Below are 26,125 nucleotides of genomic sequence, written 5' to 3'. Positions count from 1 at the left end.
TGCGTTTACACTGAAATGAAGGAGGGCTCGGCCGCGGCCGAGCCTCGGACTGTAAAAGGGGTCTCAGTTTTCGTTGCTACGTTGTTTAACCCTAAAGGGGCCGGGCTTTTTTTGGCTATGCTCAGCCCGGGGGGGGGGGGGGGGATGGATTCCGCCCCCCCCCCCCCTCCCGCCCCCCGAGATCTCGGCCATCGGTGGTGCGATCGTGGTGAAATTTTGCATGCGTGAGACCCACGTCATAATCTACAAGATTGTGTCATAAGATTTTTTGAAACAATCAATTTCTAATTTTGATTAATCAATTATGCAAATTAAGCTCAAGATGATATTTTAGCCTAATTAAAAGCATTGAGAGTCTAATTTTTGATCTGCAAATCTGTTTTAGCATATTCAACAATTGAAGGGTTTGTTTGCAAAAACCGATAAGTCCATTTTTGAAGATTTTGAAGTACGATCTCTGTCATAAAGTACAAAATAATACCTTGTAAATGATATATTTTTTACTACATATGAAGGTTTATTTTTGAAGTTATGGTCAAAAGAAACAAAACTTTTCTTATTATTCTCTTTATTTTTCTTGACCTTTAATCGCAAATATCTCCATTTGGCAAATATGGACTTATCGGTTTTTGCAAACAAACTCTTCAATTGTACATCACAAAAACTCTCAAAACTCATTTCAATTCCTATGTATTTTATTGTTTTCAGAATTTCTTATGTATTTCTCTGTTTTTCAACTTTTGTTTTTTCTTTGTTTTTTCATTGGAAATTGTCACTGACCACTTTTCTACCATAATTTGCACAAAATTAATCAATGAAAGTGATTAATTGTAAAAATAACCAGGTTTTTATGACTTTCATGACAGAGCACTGTTTTCCATAGGAAATGTACACAAAATCACAAAATTGTGCCCGTTTAGGGGCGACATTCCGTTACAAAAATGGGCGTGGCTTCGCCAAAGTATGCGCGGACGTTGCAAGTTTGGTCTCAAAAGTTGCGTGAGACTTGAACGAAGAAAGTCAAGAAGCCTCGCGACGAGGCCTTTTCGCGTTACAGAATTATAGCGCGAAACGTCGAGGGGGGGCGGATTCCGCCCCCCCCCCCCCCGGCCCTTTTAGGGTTAAGAAGACCAACATTTTCATCTATACAGCGACCTATACATTACAAGCTTTGCTTTTTAGTAAGTCCCCACATTTCATGTTTGTAAAATTGTCTTCTCTTGTATGCTTTGTAATTACGACGCTATGTCCAGTCTTATGTTCAATCGATTGTATCATGTTATTTGTGTTTTGAGATGGTGAACAATAAAATAAGATAAAATTAAATCAAATCAAATCAAATAACCATTTGGACCCATCGAAAACAGTCAAATTTTATTGGACCATAAGGAATTCTATGGTGGTTTCTGATAAATGAGAACAAAAGAAGCTTTTGTGAGAGACAAAAAAAAAAGAATTCATGTAATGTAATGAAAACACACTGACCAAAGGTCCACATGAACAATGGTTAGCGTCTGGTTGTTTCTGTCCGCAGGTCTGATCAGTTTGTGAGACAGTGGAGCCGTCATAACGTGACAGACGTCGTCATAGCAATGGCGTCCCCCTTCCACGAGAACTGTCATTGCGAAGGCGTTGGATGCCTCAGGAAGTCTTCTGCCACGTACTACGTAGCCGAGAAGCAGCGGCTCTGCGACGAGTGCGCCACCATGAAAGGGCATAAAATCGTGGATATCCAGAGCAAGAGGGTGGGCTGGATCTGCACCAAGCACAAGAAACCCGTCGAATTTTTCTGCGAGGTACACGACGAGGCCGTCTGCCAATCATGTAGCACCGTGCACCACAAGCCGTGTTCGCTAAAAGAGCTGGATGAATCCTTGTCTCAGAAGAGACGACTCCTTGGCGACCTTGTCTCCAAGACGAAAGACAAGAAGCAGGAATGGAAGAGGCATGCAGATCTTATTTCTCGACAACACGACGTGGCTGAGAAACATTTTGAAACCGTCAAAAAGGAAATTCAGTGCGTCATCCGCGTTGCTGTAAGCAAACACACTGAACGAGGCAAAAATGAGCGCGATGCGATTAATAAAGAGTTTGACGAAGAGATTCGACGACTCAACGAAAAGAGAGAGAAGCGACTAAACGAGAGTCACAGCGCTGAGGCGAAACGACGAGAACCCATCGAAAACGCGCGCCGCGAGTTTACAAAAACGCTCACCAATATTCAGTCAGGATGCAACGAGAACTTCCAGGAATGTAGCCGACAGACCAGTGAGGTCGTGGACGTTCTTGACGAAGCGTTAGAGAGCGTTGATAGCATCCTCCTCATGAGCGATCAGGATCTGGTCGCAAGCAAAACGCGGGCTTTGATCACGGCGCTAGAAGCGACAATCAATTCCAACACCGACTCGGGATTCGTGGAGGAGATCTCCAGAGTTTCGCAGAATGTCAGGTTTGTGAAGGGGGCTGAGGGGGAGGAGTACAGAGGTCAAATCGAATGGCCCAGGGGTAAATGGAAGCAGACTGATACCATAGAGATAGCGGGAAAGATTAAACATCCATGTTTGATAGGTTACACATCAGCTGACGATTCAGTAATTTTGAAAGATGGATCAAGGGATGCGGTGATTTTTGTAATGAGTGTCAACAATAAAAAGACGGAGGAGTTTCGGCTGCAAGATAGTGCACGCATAATATCCTGTAAATCACTGAACGAGGCTGCAGTGGTTTGTGCCAAGTGCTGCGAGAGGTTCACAGGCAGCGACGGACTCCTGAGTGGAAGTGTCGCCCTCTACGACAAGCAGTGGAAGATGACCAGAGAATTTGCTGTGCCGTCAAAGACGACAACTGCGAGAACGTTCGTGGACATTGCTGTAAGACAACGGAGTGGAGTAATTGTCGCAGTGGAGCGAAGTCAATCACACATCCACGCTATTAACCCAACCAATGGGAAGATTGTTAAGAGCATCGCATGCAAAGACAGAATCCGGATGCGAGCGTTGCTACCTTCTGGCGATATAATCGCTCAACGTGTGCCGTTTGACAACACCGTCCTCGTTATCGACAGGGATGGAGTTTCAAAAGAAATCGCACACAGTCAGACGATCCTTAACGCTACAGTAGACTCGCGCACGCGTGACATATACGTCGCTTGTCATGAACCTGAACGCGACCGGTTCGTCATCAGCCGGTTGTCCGGGCAAGATTGGGGTGACGTGACCAGGGTGATGACCCTTCCAGTCGCGACAGGTCTGAGCAAAGAAAAGAAATATAATCACGTGGTCGAGTCGAATCTGATCCTCACGCCTCACGGCCAGATGATTGTATGTGATGGCAGGAACGTACTGGTGTACAAAAAGACATTTAATTTCCAGACATCGAGCTAAAATAGAAACAATGAAACAAATTGGATTTATGATAGGTGAGCCACGGTTAGTCGATATAGAGAAGGCTGTAGCGAGTAACGATGTAATTTCAGTTGCAGAGTGCTTGCAGTGCTTCCATATTGGAAGTGGACTGTGTACTCTTGTAGGTATTAGTTGGGCGAAGTGCCGACTACACCCTCATTAAGTGCAGCATCTCCTAAATGGACGTTCCTACCGCCAGGCGGTATAGTCCAGGGGCCCGTTTCATAAAACTTGTCATCAGTGAAAACTGCCACATTTCTATGACAAATTTTCTCTCAGTCAATCAGATGTAAGGATTCCAGTAGCTTGTCAAATCTATGACAACTTGTCACTGATGACAAGTTTCATGAAACGGGTCCCAGGACCTGGACTTCTAGAGGGAAATGAGGATTTTAATAATCATCATTTATTTATAATTTTACTGATGTCATAATTTTGTGCAAAATATACTGTATGTCCGGGTAGTACATGTCATGAGCGCGAAGTCCTTTGCGGCCCGGTCCATGGAGCGTGGACACTCTACGATTGTAGATGCGCTCTGTGCATTGCTAGGTTCAATATTGAATATATGTATGACAACACCAAAGTTGGCCGGGAGAAAAACCTCTTAAAAGTGGAGGCACACAGCTAGAGCGGGCGATATTCAAATCAGAAGATTATGAGAAAATGGCTTCAAAGAAGGATGTCTTCGAAAGCAGGACAGAGTGTTGGAGCATCGTGTATTGCACGGCCTGTGTGATGTAACGTACGAACAAAGTATAATGTTGTTGTAAGATTATTGAGAGCTATTGTATGATTATGAAATACGAGATTTTGCCTTGCAAATAAATACCAAAAATATTGCTTCTTAAAGCATTTTACAGGCTTATTGACTCTTGCGTGTAAATAAGCCACGCTTATTGACTCTTGCGTGTAAATAAGCCTATGTCCTGATACTCGGACGTGATGAGCGTCACTAAGAGACTTCCTTGTCAAGAGGGCGCCAATATCATGCTTCCATTGAGAGAAAGGAAAGGATCCAACATGCCAAAAGGGTCATCAAAATGTTTGCCATTAGTCCGAACTATTCTGTAAAAGAGAAGTCTTCCATTTAGGGATGTAGATTTTCCCCGACTCCACGACGCCCAAAGAAGTCCTTGATGTCTCAGTCAATTTGGACAGGCAATAAAATGAAATGATGATATCATTTGCACGACGGTGTCGTTTGAATTGTAATTAAACTATATGCAATTTACCTGTGAAGAAAGTAATTTCTTGCTGGACTTGCTGACTTATCATCATCGTTGATTTTTGAGGCTTTCAAATGCAATCTAAGCACTGCTACTTTGTATTGAGAGTGTTTATATGGGAATGCGTAATTCATGTAATCTGAACAGGTTCAAAAGGAAATTGGGTAAAATGCATATTTCATGGAAAGGCGAGAACTTAGAAAAATATTTCGTACAATGTGTTGCCGATATAAAGATCAGGGACCCGTTTCACAAAGATTGATGCAATCCCCCCCCCCCCCCCAAAAAAAAAAGAAGTTACGCTCGAACTGTTATCAAATAATATCGGCTTTAATCGAGCGTGAGTATCTTCACGAAACAGACTTACATCAAAATGCCTATGGGTGGAAACGAAACAATGAATATTTATGATGTGTATTGGAATGAAAAGTATGCTCCCCCCCCCCCTTCCAAAGAAATGTGGTAAAAATACAATCGGATTTTCACATTTTTAACTTCCCATATGAAAAAAGCTGTCTTAGGGCGGCTATCTCAGGGTTTGAAAATATAATATCTTCCCTTTATTTTGCAGAAAACCCCATTCAGTTTGATTATTAAGTGGGCACAGAAAAGATGTTGATCGTTGTAAAGCATGCTATGGATCTGATTCTTCCAAGTCTAGCACTTGGATGGTCTTGGAACTCCATATTAACGTGTAAACACAAGGACAGAATTTGGAGGAAAGAGATTTCTAACTTGCTCTTCAAAAATAGGTTTTTCGTAAGATGTGGGTAATTAGTTATATGGTTTCATGCCTTGAGTTTGTATTTGGATTGACTCACTAATCTTAAAGTTATTGTTGCGGAGGGGGCCGTTGTATTTTTTTTTGGGGGGGGGAGGGGGATGGAAATACGATATAACATTTGAATATTATTTATGAGATCAAAATGCATCTGAGAAGCTCTAATACTGGCACGGTACACAGTTTGTTTCATGTATATACATTTTAATGTTAAATGCTCGAGGAGACGTTGACAATCAAACGCAAGCACATCATTTTTGTGGCACTAAACAACGTGAAGTTCCATCACCATCAATCATTATACATATCATATCCAGGAAGAAACGACAAAATTATGTCTAGTTTTCCAGCGCCACATGTTGATTTTTTTTTTGTCTCCAGGGTGCTGCTTCCTCGAGGGTTTCTCGCACAAAGAATACATACATCAGTTATTTGCATTCTCGTAGTAGGAAGTACATATTTATGACAAAGCACATGAAGATAAAGAATAAAAATTTGACCCTGATTTTACGCAGAGGGGGAGGGAGAGCACAATCAGGGCATATTTTCATATATCATTATCCGTATTTTCGGGCAGGCCTGAAACAAATAAAAACGAAGTGACGAGAAGATACTACATTCCTTGTAAGCCGATAGCCTTTTTTCTGACTGATAAAAAAAAAATGTTACGGATTAAAGGCTGAGAAATTGTTTCCCCTCTGTATCACGGGAATATAACCAAAAAACAAAAACAAAAAAGCGAAGGGGTAGCGGAAGGCTTTCCACATCTGAATAAAAGAAAAATCCAACATACTGATGATCAATAAACAAAACAAAACGTATGATGAAGGGAACTCATGCTTTGGAGATTACAAACTAATCGCAAGAACAAAACACACTTATTTCATTTACGGAACACAATTATGTTCGTTGAGTGATGTAGAAATATAAGCAGAGAAGAGCAAATAAGTTAAATTAGTTGTAAGTTACAATTTTTGTTTATTTGTTTATTTAGAAAGTTGGTTAGTATTTTGGGTCCAACAATATTGCTGGATAAGAAGACTTCAACAGTATGTGATGTCACAGGGAGACAAAGATAGAAACACAGTTGGGAGGAGAATTCTTTAAAAAATGTAATAATAATAACAATAATAACAATTTTATTAATGATAATAATTTTTATTATTATTTACGTAGTAGTAGTAGTATCATGAACATTAGGAAAATAATAATAATAATAATGACAGAAATAATAATGAAAACAATATCAATGGGTTTAAAGGTAAAATGAGAAAACTAGCTGTGTACTAACAAACGAACCTTATTTCACCTGGATTACTGAATCTTCTGAATAACGAATCTTATTTTCATTTTCGGATTAACGAACTTCAAGAAACGCATCTTATTTTCCTTCGGAATACCGAGCATTAACAACATTTAATGAGTGGCCACATGCTAACAAGCTTGTCCTTCACTCTGGGCCTCTCTTTTGCAATAATGCAATTCTTCCTCTTTCAAATTTTCTTTTTTAATGTAGGTCTTTGGTATTACATTTAAACACTTTGTCATTGTTGTATAGTTATGAATAAAATGAAATTTGATTTCAATTCAGTTAAAAAGATTCTGAAGGGGCACAATTTCTTCTCTATCATCAACACGAAGATACTCTGTCATGCAGTATTATATAGACAGCACGGTTCCCAGCTGCCAAATAAGAAGACACGAAGTTACATAAAGCCAATAATAATGACTTTTGTGCATGCATCCAAAATGACAGTGATCCTAACAACTCTATAGACAATTCATGCATACATGATCATTGCACATCAATGTATTATTAAGGGCTTAGTAAATGGATTATCTTTGTAGATTTTTTTTTTAAACATCCATACAATTTCAAAAAAGTAGTTTTTAACATCTCGACATACATGTATGTTTTAATCTATTCGAATGGTTTAGATATTCAGCTCACAATGAAATGAAATCGAACTTTGGACATTTTTGTTTCATATAGACGCAAACGCTCTGATTTTTATAGATTCGACTGAAGTACACCCACAAACGAGGGAGTGTGTCTACACGTATGTTGTGCACGATACCTGAACTGCAGTGACCTTTGTTCACTACCTCCTGGCGCCAAACTTCACAGCAGTCCCCTGCAGACACCCACAATGCATCAGCATGATCACATAGCGTCTATTATGTTGTTAGTCACTCATTGGGACGCTACATAACACACCATAGATGTCTCGTCGGCATTTTTTTAACGATATATTGTACCAAGTATGCTTGATAAAAAGTCATCGAGTTTGTAAGGAAGACGGGCGCGTTGCATCGTGGAACAGGGCGTTTACTCTACCCGATAAACTTTCTTCTTTTTTTTAACAAAAGAATCCCGTTTGTCTCCAAAGGATATAGATTATGTTTAGTGTGCCCAATGTATCTCCCTCTTCTTGCAAAATGCGAGGGAGAGGATCATATTTTGACAGACTGCTAGAACAATACAATTAAATCGTGTAATCGACTTTATACACTGCCTCAATCGTCTCCTCTCTGCAATGAATAACAGATTCAACCTCGTTTTTCTGCTAATATTGGCTTCTGTGTGCTGTAGCGCTGCGGCAGAAGGTGAGTGTTACATTATTTTACGAACTTGCGTACTCTATTTTTCAGGGGGCTTCCAGACTTTTTTTTTTAGGTGTTTCAATTTATTTTTTCATTGATTCCCATTCTACAAGCTCTGCCTGTTTAGTGGGTCCCTCCATTTTTCGCAATTTGCGCAATGTTATACTTTACTTCGACCACTTCTGTTTTTATCACAATGAAAAGTAATTCTAAATTTCCTCAATTATTGTATAGTCTTTTCATTCTGCAATGTTTGGTTTACCTTATTCACTGTCATTGTTATCAAGGGAAGTGACATGCATATTTGTCGAAAAACGAAATAAACTTTGAAAATGAATTGAATCGAACATAATTAGTATCAATTATTTTTATAACGTTGTTGGATGCCAACATTATGTATCACTCAATGGTGTGTATAAAACTATGGAACCCACCAGAATATCGTCAAACATTATCAATGAGTATATGTACATGATAAGGTGGTATATAAATAAATTTTTTAAAAATCTAATGAAAAATCCATAGTCTGTATAAAAACTGATAAATCTCAGGTATTAACCGGTATAGGGGTAAAAGACAGCCGGACTATGTATGCCGATGAAATGAGTGAAAACTAATGTTCGTGTATAGAGTAAGCGTGTGGCATGAAGTCAGTGTCGATAACATTGGACCTACTCACTTTCGCTTTTACGGCCAGCCTTATGGAAAGATAGTTTCACTTTCCCCGTGTCGAAAGTAGATCGATCCATTTAAAACCATGACACACCATCGAGAACTCTAATAGTTCCACTAGAGGGTTAATGGCCATGTGATGATCGTAATAATTATTGTTCGAGCAATCAAAACAACAGTCTTTGATATAATAAAGACACCATCAGAAAACGGTATTGTGATATCTCAGTCATGTGTATCTGTCATGGTTTTCGAATGGGGCATTACGGTGTAGGCCCTATATTAAAGGTGAGGTATAAATTATTCCATTATAGGGACTATCCGAAGAGACCACCAAGACCTATACAGATATCTGATGATTTCTAATGGTTTCTGTCGGAGTTTGACGGACCAGCAGCAACCAGAGTTTTTTTTTTTAATCTTTCAGTCAGTAACTGACATTCTGATGATCCAATAGAAGCCAGCATAAACGACTCCATTAAAACCTGATGGACTGATAGTACACGTCAGGACCAAAGGAATGTGGGAATCCATTAGGGACTTGTTCTCATTTTTATGCAGAATGTTAGAATATTTCCAGCTTATCGCAACGCGCTGGATGTGATGATTTTTTTTTTTTCAAAATAGGGTTCCGCACTTCATATTGAGACAAATTTGCATAATTTTGAAGAATGGAATAATTATTTCCATTCATTACCACCACGATGAATGCGGCATATTTTGTTTCAACCGCCCCCCCCCCCATAAAAAAAAATGATAATCATCCAACACTTTATTTCCATACATTTATTTTACATTAATTTTCTCTGTACTCTGAATTTCTGTGTGGGTTTCTGATGTGGCATTACCACTTTCCATAATGGTCCATCAAAGCTTGGACTATATTGGTAGGAAAGAGGTATATGTCCAGAGGTTTTCTATATAATAGTCTAACAAGCTGTATCTCTTTGTTTTAAAATGATTTTGTTATGGTCCAGTGTTTCACTTTCCACATTGAGATCATTAGCTTAATGGTTTTCTAGAGGTCAAAATCTAATTGGAATTTTAATCGGGTTATCAACAACGTTAGTAATGTCAAAGGAGAACGGGTTTGAAGAAAGCTTATTAGCAAAACGAAAAATGTTGACGTTATTTCAATATGCCATTAGGTTACGTCAACGTTGTTGCAATTTAAGAAATCAGTGAAGAACATTGAAGATACGAGTTGCCAAAAAAAAAATGAATTTATCCAAACCACACATTAATGTGTGTGGGTTCATGTGTGCATGCATTGATAGAAGTCGGCTTGGGTTTTACACGGAGGCGCTGACGCCATCTTGTATTGGAACTATTGCGTCGTAGTTTGCCGTCTATAGGGACCGTGCATTCAGCCCGCGAAATACATTCTGATCCTGAAGAGCCGTATTGAGGCAATGAGAAATCCCACATAAACTTTGAACCTGCCACGTCTTGCACGCAAATAAGTAATAAATGAATAGATAAAGGAGAAAAAATGATGTAGTTGCTGTAACAATTTCAATCACAACAATCACAGGAAGTAATTATTTGAAATGTTCGTTCACAGAATGCTGTGGTTGTAAATGCTGAAATAAAACGAAGGTGCTGAGGATATTCAAGCGCATGAATTTTGGTCCTGAAAAAAAAAAAGCAAACAGCTGCAATTACGTTTGCTTTTAATCCTGAAGGGCCTTTATGTAATATGTCTGGGTAAATATTTGTCAACGAATCATGAAAATTGTATGCAGTGGATTTTGATCGTAGGAATTTTGTAAAAGGCAGAGAGTGATATACGACTGAGAAGGGTGCAGTGGCTTGACAGTTTCCGTTCAATCGAAGTGTCTTGTTACGGATATAATACCTATAGGCATTTTATCCTTAACAAGACCTCGACAAATACGTATGTATACGTATACGTATGTCGAGGTGCAAATATAGTAATATCAATGAAACAATGTTTATGTGAAATTATTTATGCAAACATTAACATTTACATAATTAAATACATATTATTGTCGCATTGTCTATACTACTAAATACATATCTATATCATACGTATTTATGGTATATCATTTATCTTCTTCTTTTTCCCTTCTTTTTTGCGCTATAGGTATTTTTCTTTTAATGACCGAGGAAAGTAGAAAATGCACATCATTTTCTTTAGTTCATTGTTTTTCTATTCGAAATAAAATATTGTTAAAATCGGAGCTAGCGAGCCTTTAACGATCGCACATCTGCATTCAATTTGTAAAAAGATAAAAAGGAAAACAAAATATTTCCCCCTCACTTTCTGGCAATGCTGCAGCTCAGAAAAATGATTGATGAAAATGATGATTTTTTTTAGCCAAATAGAATCATTTCTCGCTCATTTCTAAAGAACGTTTGTGGTTTCCGTTACAATAATTGCAGCTTTAGAGGCACATTGGTGTCTAATAATAAGGTTATACATGTTATGACACATTACATTTATTCATTTTTTTATCTTTAGTCTTTCTAAAAAGGACAGTCTACATATCTTGGTTGAAGTACAGAGAAGAGAGTGTCAAAAAGTGTTGAGGTATGCTTGCGGGAATAAAAAGTGTTATAACAGCGGGTTTTTTTTTCCTTACGCAGTTTAATATTTGTGTTCCGATGATCAGATTTCAGTAAACGAAGATTCAGTATTTTGGAATAATATCTGTTTTATATTATGATTATTGGTTACATCATGGTTATTGCTACTCAAATTTCATGTTCTTTGATGGTTTGTCAAATGGTAATGAACATTTTTTCCGACGAGCTAAAAGAATGAGATGTTAGGTTCAACATGACTGACATCAAATTATCATTCACCAAAGTTCAATCACCGTACAGTCGACTCACCTTGTTGAACACTTGTTACAGTAATCCAGTTTTCTGTGTGTCAGCTTGTATATGGCGTATTATCAGCGTGTATAGGAAAGAATATCAGCCCCGAAAATCGGTTCTCATGCTTTGATATAGTGATGACAAATATTTTGTCACCGATTGTCAGGAAGGTAATGTCCTGTCAACATTTTTTTTTGTTGTTGCTTAAAATGAACTGAAAAACTAGGCATCTCTTCTTATTATACAAATGTCAATTTTTCATACGCATAATACAATGACTTTAATGCTTATAGGCATACCATTATGGAACAAACACAGTGTTACCACAGTGTGTTCACATAGTTGACTATGTGTAAACAATGTGTTAACCATGTGGTCACAGCGTTGTCACAGTGTGGTATTTGAGATCACATAGTGTAGCACATAACTGGCATACCGAACACAGAGTGGCACACATATACCACAGTGTGGCATAGTGTTACGACAGTGTGTTCACATAGTTGACTATGTGTAAACAATGTGCTAACCATGTGGTCACAGCGTTGTCACGGTGTGGGATTTGAGATCACATAGTGTACCACTTTATTGGTATACTGAACACAGAGTGGCACACATATACCACAGTGTGGCATGTATCGAACTATGTATAAACCCTGTGTTCATAATGCTACCACAGTCTGGTATTTCAGTTTAAGTGGTTTACCACATAATCCCCACATAGATGACATACTGAACACACTGTGAATCATGTTTGACACAGTGTGGTATATTTTGAACTATGTGTACACTCTGTGTAGATAGTGTTGTCACACTGTGGGATTTCAGATCATTCATTTACCACATAATCCACACTGACTTCGTGTACCGGACACTGTGACTTGTGCTTACCACAGTGTGGTATATACTGAACTATGTGTAAACCCTGTGCTCGGTGTTGTCACTTTGTGGGTTTCAGATCATTCACCTACATCATCTCCACGTACTTGGCATACTGAACACACAGTATGGTATACATAGAAATATGTAAACTCCTGTGTCCATAATGTTGTTACACAGTGGGATTTCAGATCATTGATTTAACACTACAATAATATCCACATACTTGATGTTCAGGAAAAAACACTACATTTTTTTATTTTGAATAACTAAAAAATAATGAAATTAACTTTCCTCAAATTTACACAGTAGGTATCCGCTGAATAACGCATAATTTTGTTGGGTACTGTTTCAAAGTATTGCAGGAAACAGCATACAACAAAATTGTATGCCTATATTAGCTACCTATTGTGTAAATTTCTGGAAAGTTATATTTTCATGGGTTTTCCGTCATTCACAATCAAAAGCTTAAACTATTTTTTGAACATCTAGTACTTTGACACACAATGACTCATGTTTACCACATTGAGGTGTATATTGAACTTTGGTATAGTGCTGTCAGTATGGGATTTCAGATCTTGTACATCCACATGGCATGTTAATCCTTATAAAACCAGGCTATTTCTGGTTTTGTTGGGGGGAGAGCATTTTACCAGTGTGGTCAAAGGATTCAAGTATTGTAGTTTATTAATAAATGTACATTTACGTATCAAATTAAACGAATATACCTCATCACTACATTTACTCTCCAGCGATTTTTATCAAGTTTGTAAAGCAACTTAACTGGTCTTATCATCCAATGAAGTAATAAACCAATAACTTATAGCTAACAATATACAACACAATGTAAGTACACGGTAGTTGCAAATGTTCAATACTTAATTTTTTTTTCTAATTTCAGTTGATACCTTTCAAATTTCATATACTGGCATGGAACAACAGATTCATTTAATGTGAGAAAATGACCTATATATGTCATTTATCCAACCTTCAGATGAATAAATCATGCATTTAATGTTGTGTAAATACTGTTTACGGATGCATAACATCAAACACCAGAAATGATATAATACTGGGAATATCTGTAGTTGTGAAAAGAGAACAAAAAGTGACATGTTATAACTTCCCTGTGTCTCTCATGAATCACATGCTTTCCATTCATTTCACCAGGAGGTATTGTATACAATCTATTGGGCACACGTTTCACTACTCTGATGTGTCCAGCATCAGCATGGCTCTCCCTGTCTCTATTCTTTACAAATGGGCCATCATGCTCTACATACTTAACGAGAGCAAAGGCATCACTATCATCTTCCAAAACCACAAAACCATGTACAAATGCCACTTCACTGTCTGTTACTTGTACACAATAATTTCTTCTGGTAGTGTGCCGAGAATATTCAGTAGTATGAATTCAAACTGTGTTTACAACTGCTTTCTTGTACACTTTAATTACAGAAAAATGTCACAGGATATTCTTGTGGGTTTTGTTTCTTGGCATGCTATACCACATGACTATCACAGGACAATACCACACAGCAGTACCAACTGGAGTGATGACTATGTGGTGACTACCACAATGTACTGTGGCGGACTATGTGGTGACTGCCACAGTGGTAGAATATGTGGTGAATACCATAGTGTGGTGGACTATGTGGTGACTGCTACAGTGTGGTAGACTATGTGGTGAATACCATAGTGTGGTGGACTATGTGGTGAATACCACAGTGTGGCGGACTATGTGGTGACTACCACAGTGTAATGGACTATGTGGTTATAACCCTGTGGTCACAGTGTGTGAGACTGTGGTTTGATTCACAGTGTATTTAATATGTTTTGGACCATGTGGTTACGCTATGTTGCACAGTGTGGTGACGCTGTGTTTCACACTGTGGTAAATACACAGTGTTACCACACGTCCCAAAATCACATATTAAACACATATCAAACACATGTGTTCGACAGTGTGTTACACACTGTGTTCCACACTGTGTTCGACACTGTGTGCCACACTGTGTTGCACACTGTGTTACATAGTGTGGTAAAACTGTGTTCTTTCCATAAGGGTAGGCCTTTAATAGATGGAATGTTTATTTACACATAGGATACTTTTTTTATACTGCTGAAATCTTTATGTACAGTGAAATAATCGACTGATAGAATGGAAATGAATTCTAACAAAAACGAACATTGACAAACGAAACAAAGCAAAGCAAAACGAAACAAAAAACAATGACGAGACCTCACTGTACTGTTACCTCATTCGATCCTGCATCTGTAAAAACACATACCGCATCCCATTCATGGGAGACTATCGACTATTCCTTCCCATGACACATAAACTATTAGAAAAATTGACAGGTTAGTTTCTCTATTTTACCTAAATAGACATTAATAGGACAAAAATATATGCGGCGAAATCCGCCAATGATTAGACCTCACTCTCCTATAGGTGTTTACTTCCCCCTCCGTTATAGAAATGTTAGTTCTAAAGTCTATATTATATTGACGTGCGATTTCTTAATAGCCGGGCAATTCGTTATTTGCTGCCTGTATTCAATCACCGTTTGTATATGTATTACAAAATAGACCTAGACATGGATAGAAGAACAATGTTCCCAACAATCAACATAGTTTAAAAAAAAATACTAACCCCTTTCCATGTATTATGCGACGTAAGTCTTGGCTGACCATTTGCCATGAACAACTATTTTGATATTGTTGTCAGCGACAAAATCGTGTAGATGTCATTAATCATTCAACATAAAGGCATTCTACTGGAATAACATATTTAGGTGTCTACTAGTTAAATTTCCCTTCTATTCCACCCCCCCCCCCAAAAAAAAGGAGAAAATCGGAGTCGTATTCAACTATAATACACACCTTTCATTGACTTCAAATGAAACAGTGTCTGATGATCCATGATCTTCACTCACCAGCGTAGAAGATTGTAGCGCATATTCATGATTATTACCTATACGAGGTAGTTTTGCGAGGCAATTACAGTTGGTATTTTGCAGGGGCGGGAGTTCAGCAGGCGACATTAGAGCATATCACGAGCATCCGGGGGTTTTACATATACAGTGGACTCCTGTTATAACGAAATCCTCGGGACTGGCAGTTTTCTTTCGTTAGATCTGAATGTTGTTATAACTGAACAAATAAACAATAGAAATACATATAGTGGATGACATTGCAGCTCAAATTTTTACTTCGTTATAACCAGAATTTTGTTATAACCGTGGTCGTTATAATAGGAGTGCACTGTAAAACAGGGAGGTGGGAAGAGAAAGAGTGGAATCTCTCTCCCCACCTCCCTGCTTTAAACGTAAACCACAAAAAGAAAACATTCCAGGACGCCAGGGTATCAGTTACACGCACCGCAGAAGAACGCTGATAAATCAACTCATACAAGGTCGACCACTTACAGCAGCACTAGGCGTCAAACAATGACTAGTCCATTTGTGCTCAGTTAATTGCACAGTGACCATTAGTTTTACAACTCTCCAACTTTAAACAGAGAAGTAAAAATAAAGTGTAACAGCGTTCAGATGTTTGAAGTTTGCCTGTTACAACTACATATGTATCTTTGAAGTTGGATTTGAATGATATACATTGATGAACAATTTTGCAATTATTCAACATGTTGATGGTCTACAGGTAGTCAAATGTGGCTTGATCTGTACCATAGTGTATAGCCGTATTCACATATTTTCTTAATTTACCTAGGGGATAGGTAATAATTATGATATTGACTGGCCTTTCTTTCGGGAGGTACCAGATTAATATTGCCCGCACTGAAAACATATTGCCCTCGTCTTCGACTCGGGCAATATGCTTTCAGTTTGGGCAAGATTTTCTGGTACCTCCCTCAGGGCCAGTCAATATCATATAATTATTACCTATACGAGGTAGTTTTGCGAGGCAATTACAGTTGGTATTTTGCAGGGTCGGGAGTTCAGCAGGCGATATTAGAGCATATCACGAGCATCCGGGGGTTTTACTCATACAGTGGACTCCTGTTATAACGAAATCCTCGGGACCGGCGGTTTTCTTTTGTTAGATCGGAATGCTGTTATAACTGAACAAATAAACAATAGAAATACATATAGTGGATGACATTGCAGCCCAAATATTTACTTCGTTATAACCAGAATTTTGTTATAACCGTGGCCGTTATAATAGGAGTGCACTGTAAAACTGGGAGGTGGGAAGAGAAAGAGTGGAATCTCTCTCCCCACCTCCCTGCTTTAAACGTAAACATTCCGATCGACCACAAAAAAAAAAACATTCCAGGTCGTCCAGGGTGTCAGTTACATGCACCGCAGAAGAACGCTGATAAATCAACTCATACAAGGTCGACCACTTACAGCAGCACTAGGCGTCAAACAATGACTAGTCCATTTGTGCTCCGAATTGCGCAGTGACCATGTAGTTTTACAACTCTCCAACTTTAAACAGAGAAGTAAAGATAAAGTGTAAGAGCATTCAGATGTTTGAAGTTTGCCTGTTACAACTACATATCTATCTTTGAAGTTGGAGTTGAATGATATACATTGATGAACAATTTTGTAATTATTCAACATGTTGATGGTCTACAGGTAATCAAATGTGGCTTGATCTGTATCATAGTGTATAGCCGTATTCACATATTTTCTTAATTAACCTAGGGGATAGGTAATAATTATGATATTGACTGGCCTTTCTTTCGGGAGGTACCAGATAGATATTGCCCGCACTGAAAACATATTGCCCTCGTCTTCGACTCGGGTAATATGCTTTCAGTTTGGGCAATATTTTCTGGTACCTCCCTCAGGGCCAGTCAATATTATATAAATATTCTGCAGGCCAGTCCCTTGACATATCGTGGGAATCACTTCCCTCAAGTAAAATTCTCTCCACAAAAGTTCCTACCAAACTTGAACTATACATCTACTCACTTTTCCATTGTTTATGATCAATGGTAGGTACTGCCTCTACCTTTCAGGGATGGAAAGGAGAAGACATCCGACTGAGTTGTGGTATCCAGGAGGAGCCTGAAGCTGTGTTCTGGGTCAAGGAGAGCATCTCCGATGATCAGCCGAGGACGACCAAGGCTACATTCGTGGAAGGAAACTTCAAGGGCGTGGAGGAACGGTTCGACATCGACAAAAATTTCAGCCTCGTGATCAACGATTTGAAGGTAGCAGATGAAGGTCTCTACTACTGCCAGGTGACGCTGAACGATTTTGAAAACTTTGACAACTCCGTCTTCATGACAGTCAACTGTAAGTCACATTCACGTGTTTATTTATAGTTATGTTAGATGGTGATCCTTAATCTAGAAGAGAAGTTAAATTTTACGGATAACCGCAGCGGCTATGGGGCGCTAAGTGTCACACGGTCGATTTCGTTACAAAAAGATGTCACAAAGTCATTTATTTCATCGATAAAATGACCGATTTCGTGACGAAATCGATCATTTAACTACGACATGACTAATCTTGTGACGAAGTGGCCATTTTGACGAAATGACTGATTTCGTACCAAAATTGACCGTCAATGAAAATAATATTATTTATCAAGTACTCTAAATTGTGCGAAGAATTAATAATTTTCGTAAAATACATTTTTTTTTTTGAGGATCATGAATTTCTATATCATATTAACAACATTTTTGAAGTCGGCATGATAAAACATATTACAACAAAATAATGAATACGACAATAAAGGGGAGATAATCATAAAGCATTAAAAAAACTTTTATGGACAAGACGCTGCCATATAAACATATACCAGAAGCAGGAAACGCATTTCTGGAATCAAAATGGTAAACCTCTTAACTGAAGCAATTTTCAGAAGTAACTGTGATGGTGTTAAAATCTTGATATCACCAACAAATCAAGTGATCGTGGAGATCATGGCATGACACAGTCGTCATTCTGTAATGAAAATACTTCACTTTATACATTTATGTATATATATATCCTGGGAATATTTCACCTTCTAGTCTCATTTTCAACATAAACGATAAAGCAAACCATCACATATAAAATAAATGCCGGTAACTGGTACGAATAAGATGAATATATCCTTGAAAATGGTTTAGAAATTTTCTAGTAAAGTTTTAGTGTTCAATGTTTAAAAAAATGTATAATTTTAAACAAAACTTTCTTGTTTCCTAAGCGATGGCATCAAAACATGCAATCAAGGAATGCGACGATACAAGTCAGTCACATCAAAGGCGGTGTACGTACCAAACTCCCTCCAACACCCCTACCTTCAATCTTACCTGTGTCGTGAGTGGATTCAAGCCTAACATCTCTATGCTGTGGACTGAGGAGTCGGGAAAGAAACTAGAGTCCTTGAGCTCTCAGCAGACAACACTACCTGACGACTCATACGAGAGGTTTGAGATGATATCTGTTTCAGATTTAGGCCTACATGGGACGGAGGAAACCTTTACGTGTATAGCTATCGGTGACTCGTTAATGAATGGAGCGTCGACAGTAGAAATCACCGTCCGGCCTATACCAGGTTTGTGAAACTTTGTTATTTTCGTGTTTCTAAATGACAAAGGGATAACAAGTGATAATATATATATATATATATATATATATATATATATATATACATGTATATATATATATATATATATATATATGTATATATTATATATCAGTTCTAAGATCAAGACTTGTCATGATCTGGCGATTGATCTATTATTTTTGAGTGACCTAAAATTACCACACACATGTTCATTTTACCACTTAAATATATGCGTACGAGAAGCGTTTTAATCAAGCTAACGATTAGATAATTTAGAGAGAATAGAATTCAAACAAATACGAAACAAAAACACAAACCTTAAACTGTCTGCAGTGTTTTATCTGAATAATGTAATTTCGTCAACATGTGTAAAATGGTTCTCCCTATGGAATCTATCATTTCTTTGGCACTAAAAGGAAGCATGACAACTAGGTAATATATATATATATATATATATATATATATATATTTCTTCCCATTATTTTTCGAAATCTAGGATACAACGAATATAAACTTTTTCATCTGTTTCTCTATCGATTTTTTTTTTCAGGAAAACGTGGTAATTTGGGTCTCATCATTGGACTAGTCATTGGCATTCCTGTTGCCCTAGCCATCCTATCTCTCCTTGTTGGAAAGTGCCTGCAAAAATATCATCCGGAATACCTACCAAGAAAAGGTGGCGATTTTCTTTTACTAGCTAGATCATTTATTCATTTTCTTTTTTTGGGGGGGGGGTGAGGGTGTCATTGCAAACCACCTGTAGTGAATAAGAATCTATCTGCTTTCACACAAAATCCGTGAAAAGGAGTAGGTTATACGGTAAAAATACGGTAAAATATTATAATCTATGCTTTAAATAATCACCGTTGTAAGATGGGAATTGTAATGATCTACCAGATCTGCTTAATAGTATAATAAAGCAGGTTTAACAAAAAACAAGAAATCGAATATGTGAAAATGTTAAATGAGAAAAAGTCTTTGAAACTACAATAACTTTCAAAATGATCTATTTCAATGGATGTCATTGCAAAACGATTGTCAATACTAATTTTGTTTGCCGATGTTGTTGGTATATTTCACAGGATGTGGTTGGAATCCATGCTGTTGGAGACCACACGAACCAGAGCAACTTCATGAGGAAGAAGAATTAATGATGAGTATAAGAAAAAAAAATGCAATCATGCTCATCATAATCCTTGCTAATGCTCTTTCTTGCTAATTCATTATTAGATGTGATGCAATATATAGAGTTTGGCGCTGTTCAAGTCCAAGAATACGCATGCCAAGAAATACCTAGTTTTCCTCCTTATTTTGTTGTTTTCCTACGAGAATTCAGCATACTCACTTATATCTCACGCATTTTTTAACTAAAAAATACAAGTAAATATTCTCCTACTATTCCTTTGTTTTCTTGAAGGCAAATTATGTGTAATATTTACCAATGAAGCTCGAAAATGCCGATATCTTTTTCTCAGTCTCTCTAACTCTCCTTCTGTTTTTATGAGACAGAAATGAAAGGAGTAGTAACCTAGTAAGAACCATTCCCAGTTTCTTTGTAGTAAACGGATATACTGTATACGTAAATACATCATCCACATTATTGTCGGGAGAGGCTGTAATATTTCCAATCCAAGGGGATTGGTCAAAACTCAATCCATTCAGAATGTTGAAATTTAGTCATTGCATAGATGGGTAATCCAGATTCCCGTGGATAAAGAGTTGAACATGGTAATTGTCTTTTAATTGTTTGGTGTCTTTCTTTCGCCAAAAACATTATCAAAAGGTAAAATTTGTATGTAATGTACTTTTCAGTATCTTGAACGCAATAATAACCCCAACGTACTGAATTGTGAAGATTCAAGTCTATGTGCTCAATCTCGTGATAAATAAATTGATTTCCCCCTCTCCCCCGTATCCTAGGCTTTTAAATGATATGAAATAAAATGTTTAAAGCATTAATTATTTGTTTCTAAATTGTCTCAGAAAATAATATATTTTTGGCTGGAAATACTGTACAATTAAATCTCTAACTTCTCTAGCATGTTACTGTGCACCACTATCATTAGTTATTTACGGTATACATATTTCTTCTGTTCATAATGTAGTTCTTTAACCCTACAAATGTATAAAGGCCAAGGGGGCACATTGTGCCCCCTACCAGCTTTTCGTTTGCCACTCCTTCGCCCTTAATCCGATTTTCCTAAAATCTAATTGCAAACATTTTGATGTATAATTTAGCTATATTTGATGTTGCTGGTTGCCATGGCAACCATAAACTGACAACCATGTCAGTCAGATTTTGCATCTTTTTTCTGTTCCCAATTCATTTAACAGCATTACAGTGTATGAAATGGGTGTTTCTTGGCTGAAATTTGTTGAAGGAGCAAAATTTGAAGTAATTATGGTCCTGGAGTAATTATGGCCTTATCATTTCCTTTGTTTTTTAAGTGACATAGGCATAAAACAATAGATATAATAGAGATAATTGAAAACAATAATATTTTCTAAAGATTGCCCTTATTTTTTGAGTTAGGCCTATTTTGATTCCTTCACCCAAGTTATGCCTCTAATATCATAAGTTTATCATAATTATCAATTTGCAATCTCAAAATTCCAGTATTATGCAAATATGAAATGTCATAACTATACATGTACCCATCCCAAACATTTCATCTCAGGTCTCATAATGTATCACTGCGTTGATATGAAAAGCGCCCCATGTGGTGACCTTGAGAAATTTCAACCATAACAAATAATAAAATTCCACTTGCTAATCATTTATGGCAAATATGAAAATGTTTGGTTTATAATAAGACATATTATGGGGATAAAGAAATTATACAGAAAAATCATGTTTTTAGCATATTTCCTATGTATTTTATATATATTGTTAAAAAACGCCCTCCACTGGTGAATTTGTAAAAATTCAAATGTAAGGTCATGTAAGAGTATGCGTTCCTCCCCCTACGTGCAAAATATGACATAGATATATCAAATAATAACAAAGTTATATAGGGGGGGCACAATGCCCCCCCCCCCCCCCCCCTTGGGCCTGCGAGAGGTCAAAATAGCTTGGGCTTAATAGGGTTAATGGAAAGTGAGCTATTTTGCCTTTACCATTGACATCACACAGCCATCAAGAAAATTAAGTATGATAAATGTTAGTGATAGGCACACTGCTCATTACTATTATTTTTCTTCATTATTATTATTATTCTCCATTTCAGACATGTATACATAGAAATACACACACACAAAAACGATTAAGCATAATTATGAAAGATAAGATAAATTATCACTATTCGGCATTTCAGACATGTACATGCATACATAGAAAAACACAAAACAAATTTGATTCAGCATAAAAAAGATGAAATAAATTATAACACAGAGTCAAAGCACCTAGATTGTGACATAGAAAACAGGGCTGCCAGGGGCAAGAAAAGGTAAACTTTATTATCATGACTCCCAGGTCGTCTATCCCACACCCCATCAACTGTGTCAAAATCTGTACATAAAATTGCACTTTTACAGCCACTAGTGAATTAAGCATGGAGTCGTATAGGAAAATAGATGGGATGAAAAGGCAATATCATACTTTGTACTTACATAAACATAGGCCTAAATTAGCGTCATTCTCTAAGGTAATAATACAAGACTGCAACTTAAAACCTCCACACACAAAAATGAAAAAAATGGAAAATGGTCACATTTGTTAACAAAGAATTCCTGTAAATATCTTTATTGCCACAACGAATGAGAGTATAACAACAATGATATAATATTGAGTAGATACCTTCTTACTCTTGCTATCTCTCTCTCTCTCTCTCTCTCTCTAGTATTCATTTTATTCTCTTTGGTTTTCTTCCCTTTCAAGGGTCACCACGTAGCTCAGTTTGGCTTACAAAGGAACAAGTACAGCGCTGCCAAGAAGAGCTGAAGGAGCATTACCGTACGTCAAGAAGCAAGATTCCTTTCGCTCCACTCAACTTTTTGGAATGTGCTGAAATGGACGAAATAAATCCCAATTTGAGTATAACGGACGGAAGGAAGTCTACAACAACAACGTACGGCGATCTATTGACCAACGTTTCAAAGCGCCCCCTGATAGTGGGTGAGGAAGGTGTCGGGAAAACAACACTCTGCTCCAAGATTGCCTGGGATTGGTGCCAGGGTAGGATTCTCCAGGATCTGGACATGGTGGTCCTAGTTTCTATTAGTGATGTCACTAACGGCAAAAGTATAAGTGACATCATAAAATCATACCTATCTGATTCAAATACAGCAACAACAATCCAGATAGAAAAGTACATCTCAGTAAATCAAAATAAAATTCTCCTCGTGTTTGATGGTTTCGATGAGTATAACGGGGAACTATGTGGCAGTGAGGTTATTTGCATTCTAAGATCAGAACAATATATGTCATGCAAGGTAATTGTGACCACAAGATCATGGAGAGCGATTGAATTCTTGGAGGATATCGCTCATACTATAGCTTACACATTAATTGGCATCGAGGGATTCGACAGGAAGGATTTATCAGAACATATAAATAGATACTTTCGAACTCACGGAGCAGGAGAGATGGTCACTCTTGGAGAAAACTTGATCACTTTCATGGAAGAAAATGATATTGTTTGGCTGGAAATGGCCCCGTATCCGATCTACTGTGCCACATTTTGCCTCATGTGGAGTGAATTGAGTGAAGCGAGACGGGAAGAAATTAAAAAATCAGAAACTATTTCCCAGGTTTTTGAAGAAATTATTTCTTTTCTGAAAGAACACTACGCGTCAGAAGTATGCGGAAATCGACAAACCCAGAACTCTACGGAACATTTGAAGGAAGCTGATATGGCAATTCAAGATATAAGTTGGATAGCACTGAACGGCTTATTGGACAGAAAACATTCATTTCGCGAAGAACAATTCAAAGAATGTCGAGATGCCATGGAAACCTGTTGCAGAGTCGGAGTTTTGGCAGTAGAAAGAGATGTTGACGTTACATGCTTCGTTGTGCCAATGGTTTCTTTCTCCCACAAATTATTTCAAGAATATGCTGCAGGGAAATACATCGAACATTTATTTGCCAATGATGGCGCCAAGTACAATGACCTGAAGAAAACACTTCTCAGTCGATACGAAGAGTTCCGTTACATACTCTATTTTACATCAGCTTTAGGGAATGAGCTCTGTCTTGATATCATTGACAGCTTGCTGGAATGCTCTGACCAGGATTACTGCGTTGACGTTGCATTCGAATGTAACACTGAGGAGGCAGCCAGAGTAGTGGGGAAACAATGGGAATAATACGAAATATCACATGGAACATCAGAACATACAAAGCCAGGAATTACGTTTATGGTACACTGTAATCAAGTGGTGAGTTATACAGATTTATACATGTCGATTTGAAAGTGACATAAAAAGTATGTAGGATGGCTATTTACGCGTCTAGAACAAATACCCCCGGACAACCTCCCTAATAGGGCAACTGTCCTCCATGGTAGGGCACTTCCCCCTAGGACAATTAAACCCCGGATAATTACCCCACGACAATTCCCAATAGGGCAACAGACAACTACACCTCCCACACACACGGGGTCATCCCACTAGACCGACACCCACGAGTCACACAGCCCACGAGTTCGACATTGAAAACAGGTCAATGATTCATACAGCTCACGAGTCATACAGCCCATGGGTTCGACACTAGGTAAATAAAGCCCATGAGTTCGACACTAGGTAAAATCAGCCCACGAGTTCGACAGATACAACTAGGCACGTAATGTGTCGGTCTCGTGGGCCTTGTTGGCTTTTAATAGTGTCGAACTCATGGGCTGTATGACTTGTGAGCTGTATATGACTCCTGCCGCGGGCTGTATGACTTGTGGGCTGTATGACTCGTGGGTGTCGGTCTCGTGACGTGCACCTCACACACACACACACACACACACACACACACACACCTTAAACAGTTCAATTCCCCCTTGGACAAAATATAGGACTAAGGTCAGGTCACGGAGTTACCGTGATTTATTGCCAATTATGTCTACTTCTAAACTTCTTTACAACGGTTGAATTTTGTCTATTTCAAAAGTCCTATAGCTGCATGAGATTATTTCACTGCCACTACTTGTAGAACTTTCTTTAACATGATTCTGGGGTAATACCGTGACCGTCGTTTCAAGATTGCCCTGTCAGCTTGTGGTGTCAACAATTACCTTACTGGGCAATAAACCCTTGATATGATTAGCCACAGTCAATCTCATTTCGGACAATAATCCATCCCAGGAAAAATGACCCCTCCCATTTTTTTTTAATTTATCGTCTTATAAATTCAATGCTAGCAAGAGAAGAAATGTGCTAGCAAACGTTCATGAGCTTAAGCACTTTTTTGTCTGCTGAACATGGTATTACACGCCTGGAAAACTTACAACTATATATATATATAATGTGCGTAGACGGAGATGTACGATTACAATAAAGCATAAACAAACAAACAAAGAAAAAAAACATTTGAAGAGCTTTTGCTCCAGCTTGGTTGTTGGTCAGGATTTGAAAGTTGCCAAGTGTTATGTCAAAAGTGGACATGGAGAAAATATTGTTTCAAATGGACTACACATGTACCCTGAAAAACCAAAAAACATTATACACAGAACATAGAACGACATAGGAGTGTCTCATATTCTGTTAATGTTGCAATGTCTGTCCTTGGGAGCTACTGTTTAGTAGCCCCATGACCATTCCTTTACAATAATACCACGTGCTTAACAGGTTCATCTGAGTAGAATTCATGCATGCTTTCTTGTTTTGTTCTGTTTTCCGGCAGAACACCCAAATAATCATGCATTATTATGTGAAGCTGTGATGTCATCATCTTTGTTTCTGGTAATTTATGAATTTCGAAAACAAAATTCTTATTCCTCACATTTATCACTATGAATTCTTAAACTTTGTATATAAAAAAAAGAAAAGTTGAAGAGATTCAAATTCAAAAGTGTATATTTGTTTAAAAGTGTCCTTTAAAGGTTTATATATGTAACTGAGTATTTATCAGGATCATGACACAAAAAAGTCTCCTTTGCTTAAAAAATATAGAATATCTTAAAGGTAGGGGATACCTTTTACAGACCTCCCAAAATGCAGCAAAACATTAAATATGAACCTCAGGGGACTTGTTTAGGCCA

General features: G+C 37.8%; 2 protein-coding genes across 2 annotated transcripts; both read left to right on the top strand.

The window, feature by feature from the left end:
• The first annotated feature begins 1,592 nt into the window (after positions 1-1,592).
• Positions 1,593-3,657, top strand: LOC139715569 (uncharacterized). The gene has a single exon (XM_071627130.1). The coding sequence runs from the start codon at positions 1,593-1,595 to the stop codon at positions 3,381-3,383; it is 1,791 nt and encodes a 596-aa protein (XP_071483231.1). The 3' UTR covers positions 3,384-3,657.
• Positions 3,658-7,595: 3,938 nt separating this feature from the next.
• LOC139715568 (uncharacterized) lies at positions 7,596-23,404 on the top strand. Its single transcript, XM_071627129.1, has 7 exons — positions 7,596-8,021; positions 17,378-17,677; positions 18,576-18,926; positions 19,489-19,614; positions 20,021-20,091; positions 22,815-23,178; positions 23,370-23,404. The coding sequence occupies exons 1-7, from the start codon at positions 7,952-7,954 to the stop codon at positions 23,402-23,404; spliced, it is 1,317 nt and encodes a 438-aa protein (XP_071483230.1). The 5' UTR covers positions 7,596-7,951.
• Positions 23,405-26,125: the final 2,721 nt, after the last annotated feature.

The sequence above is a fragment of the Diadema antillarum genome, unplaced genomic scaffold, assembly GCF_040938485.1.
Source record: "Diadema antillarum isolate AM-2024a unplaced genomic scaffold, OU_Dant_1.0 scf00000051, whole genome shotgun sequence".
NCBI lineage: Eukaryota > Metazoa > Echinodermata > Echinoidea > Diadematoida > Diadematidae > Diadema > Diadema antillarum.
Note: the sequence above shows the minus strand (reverse complement) of the source record. Positions and strands in the feature narration are given on the sequence as shown.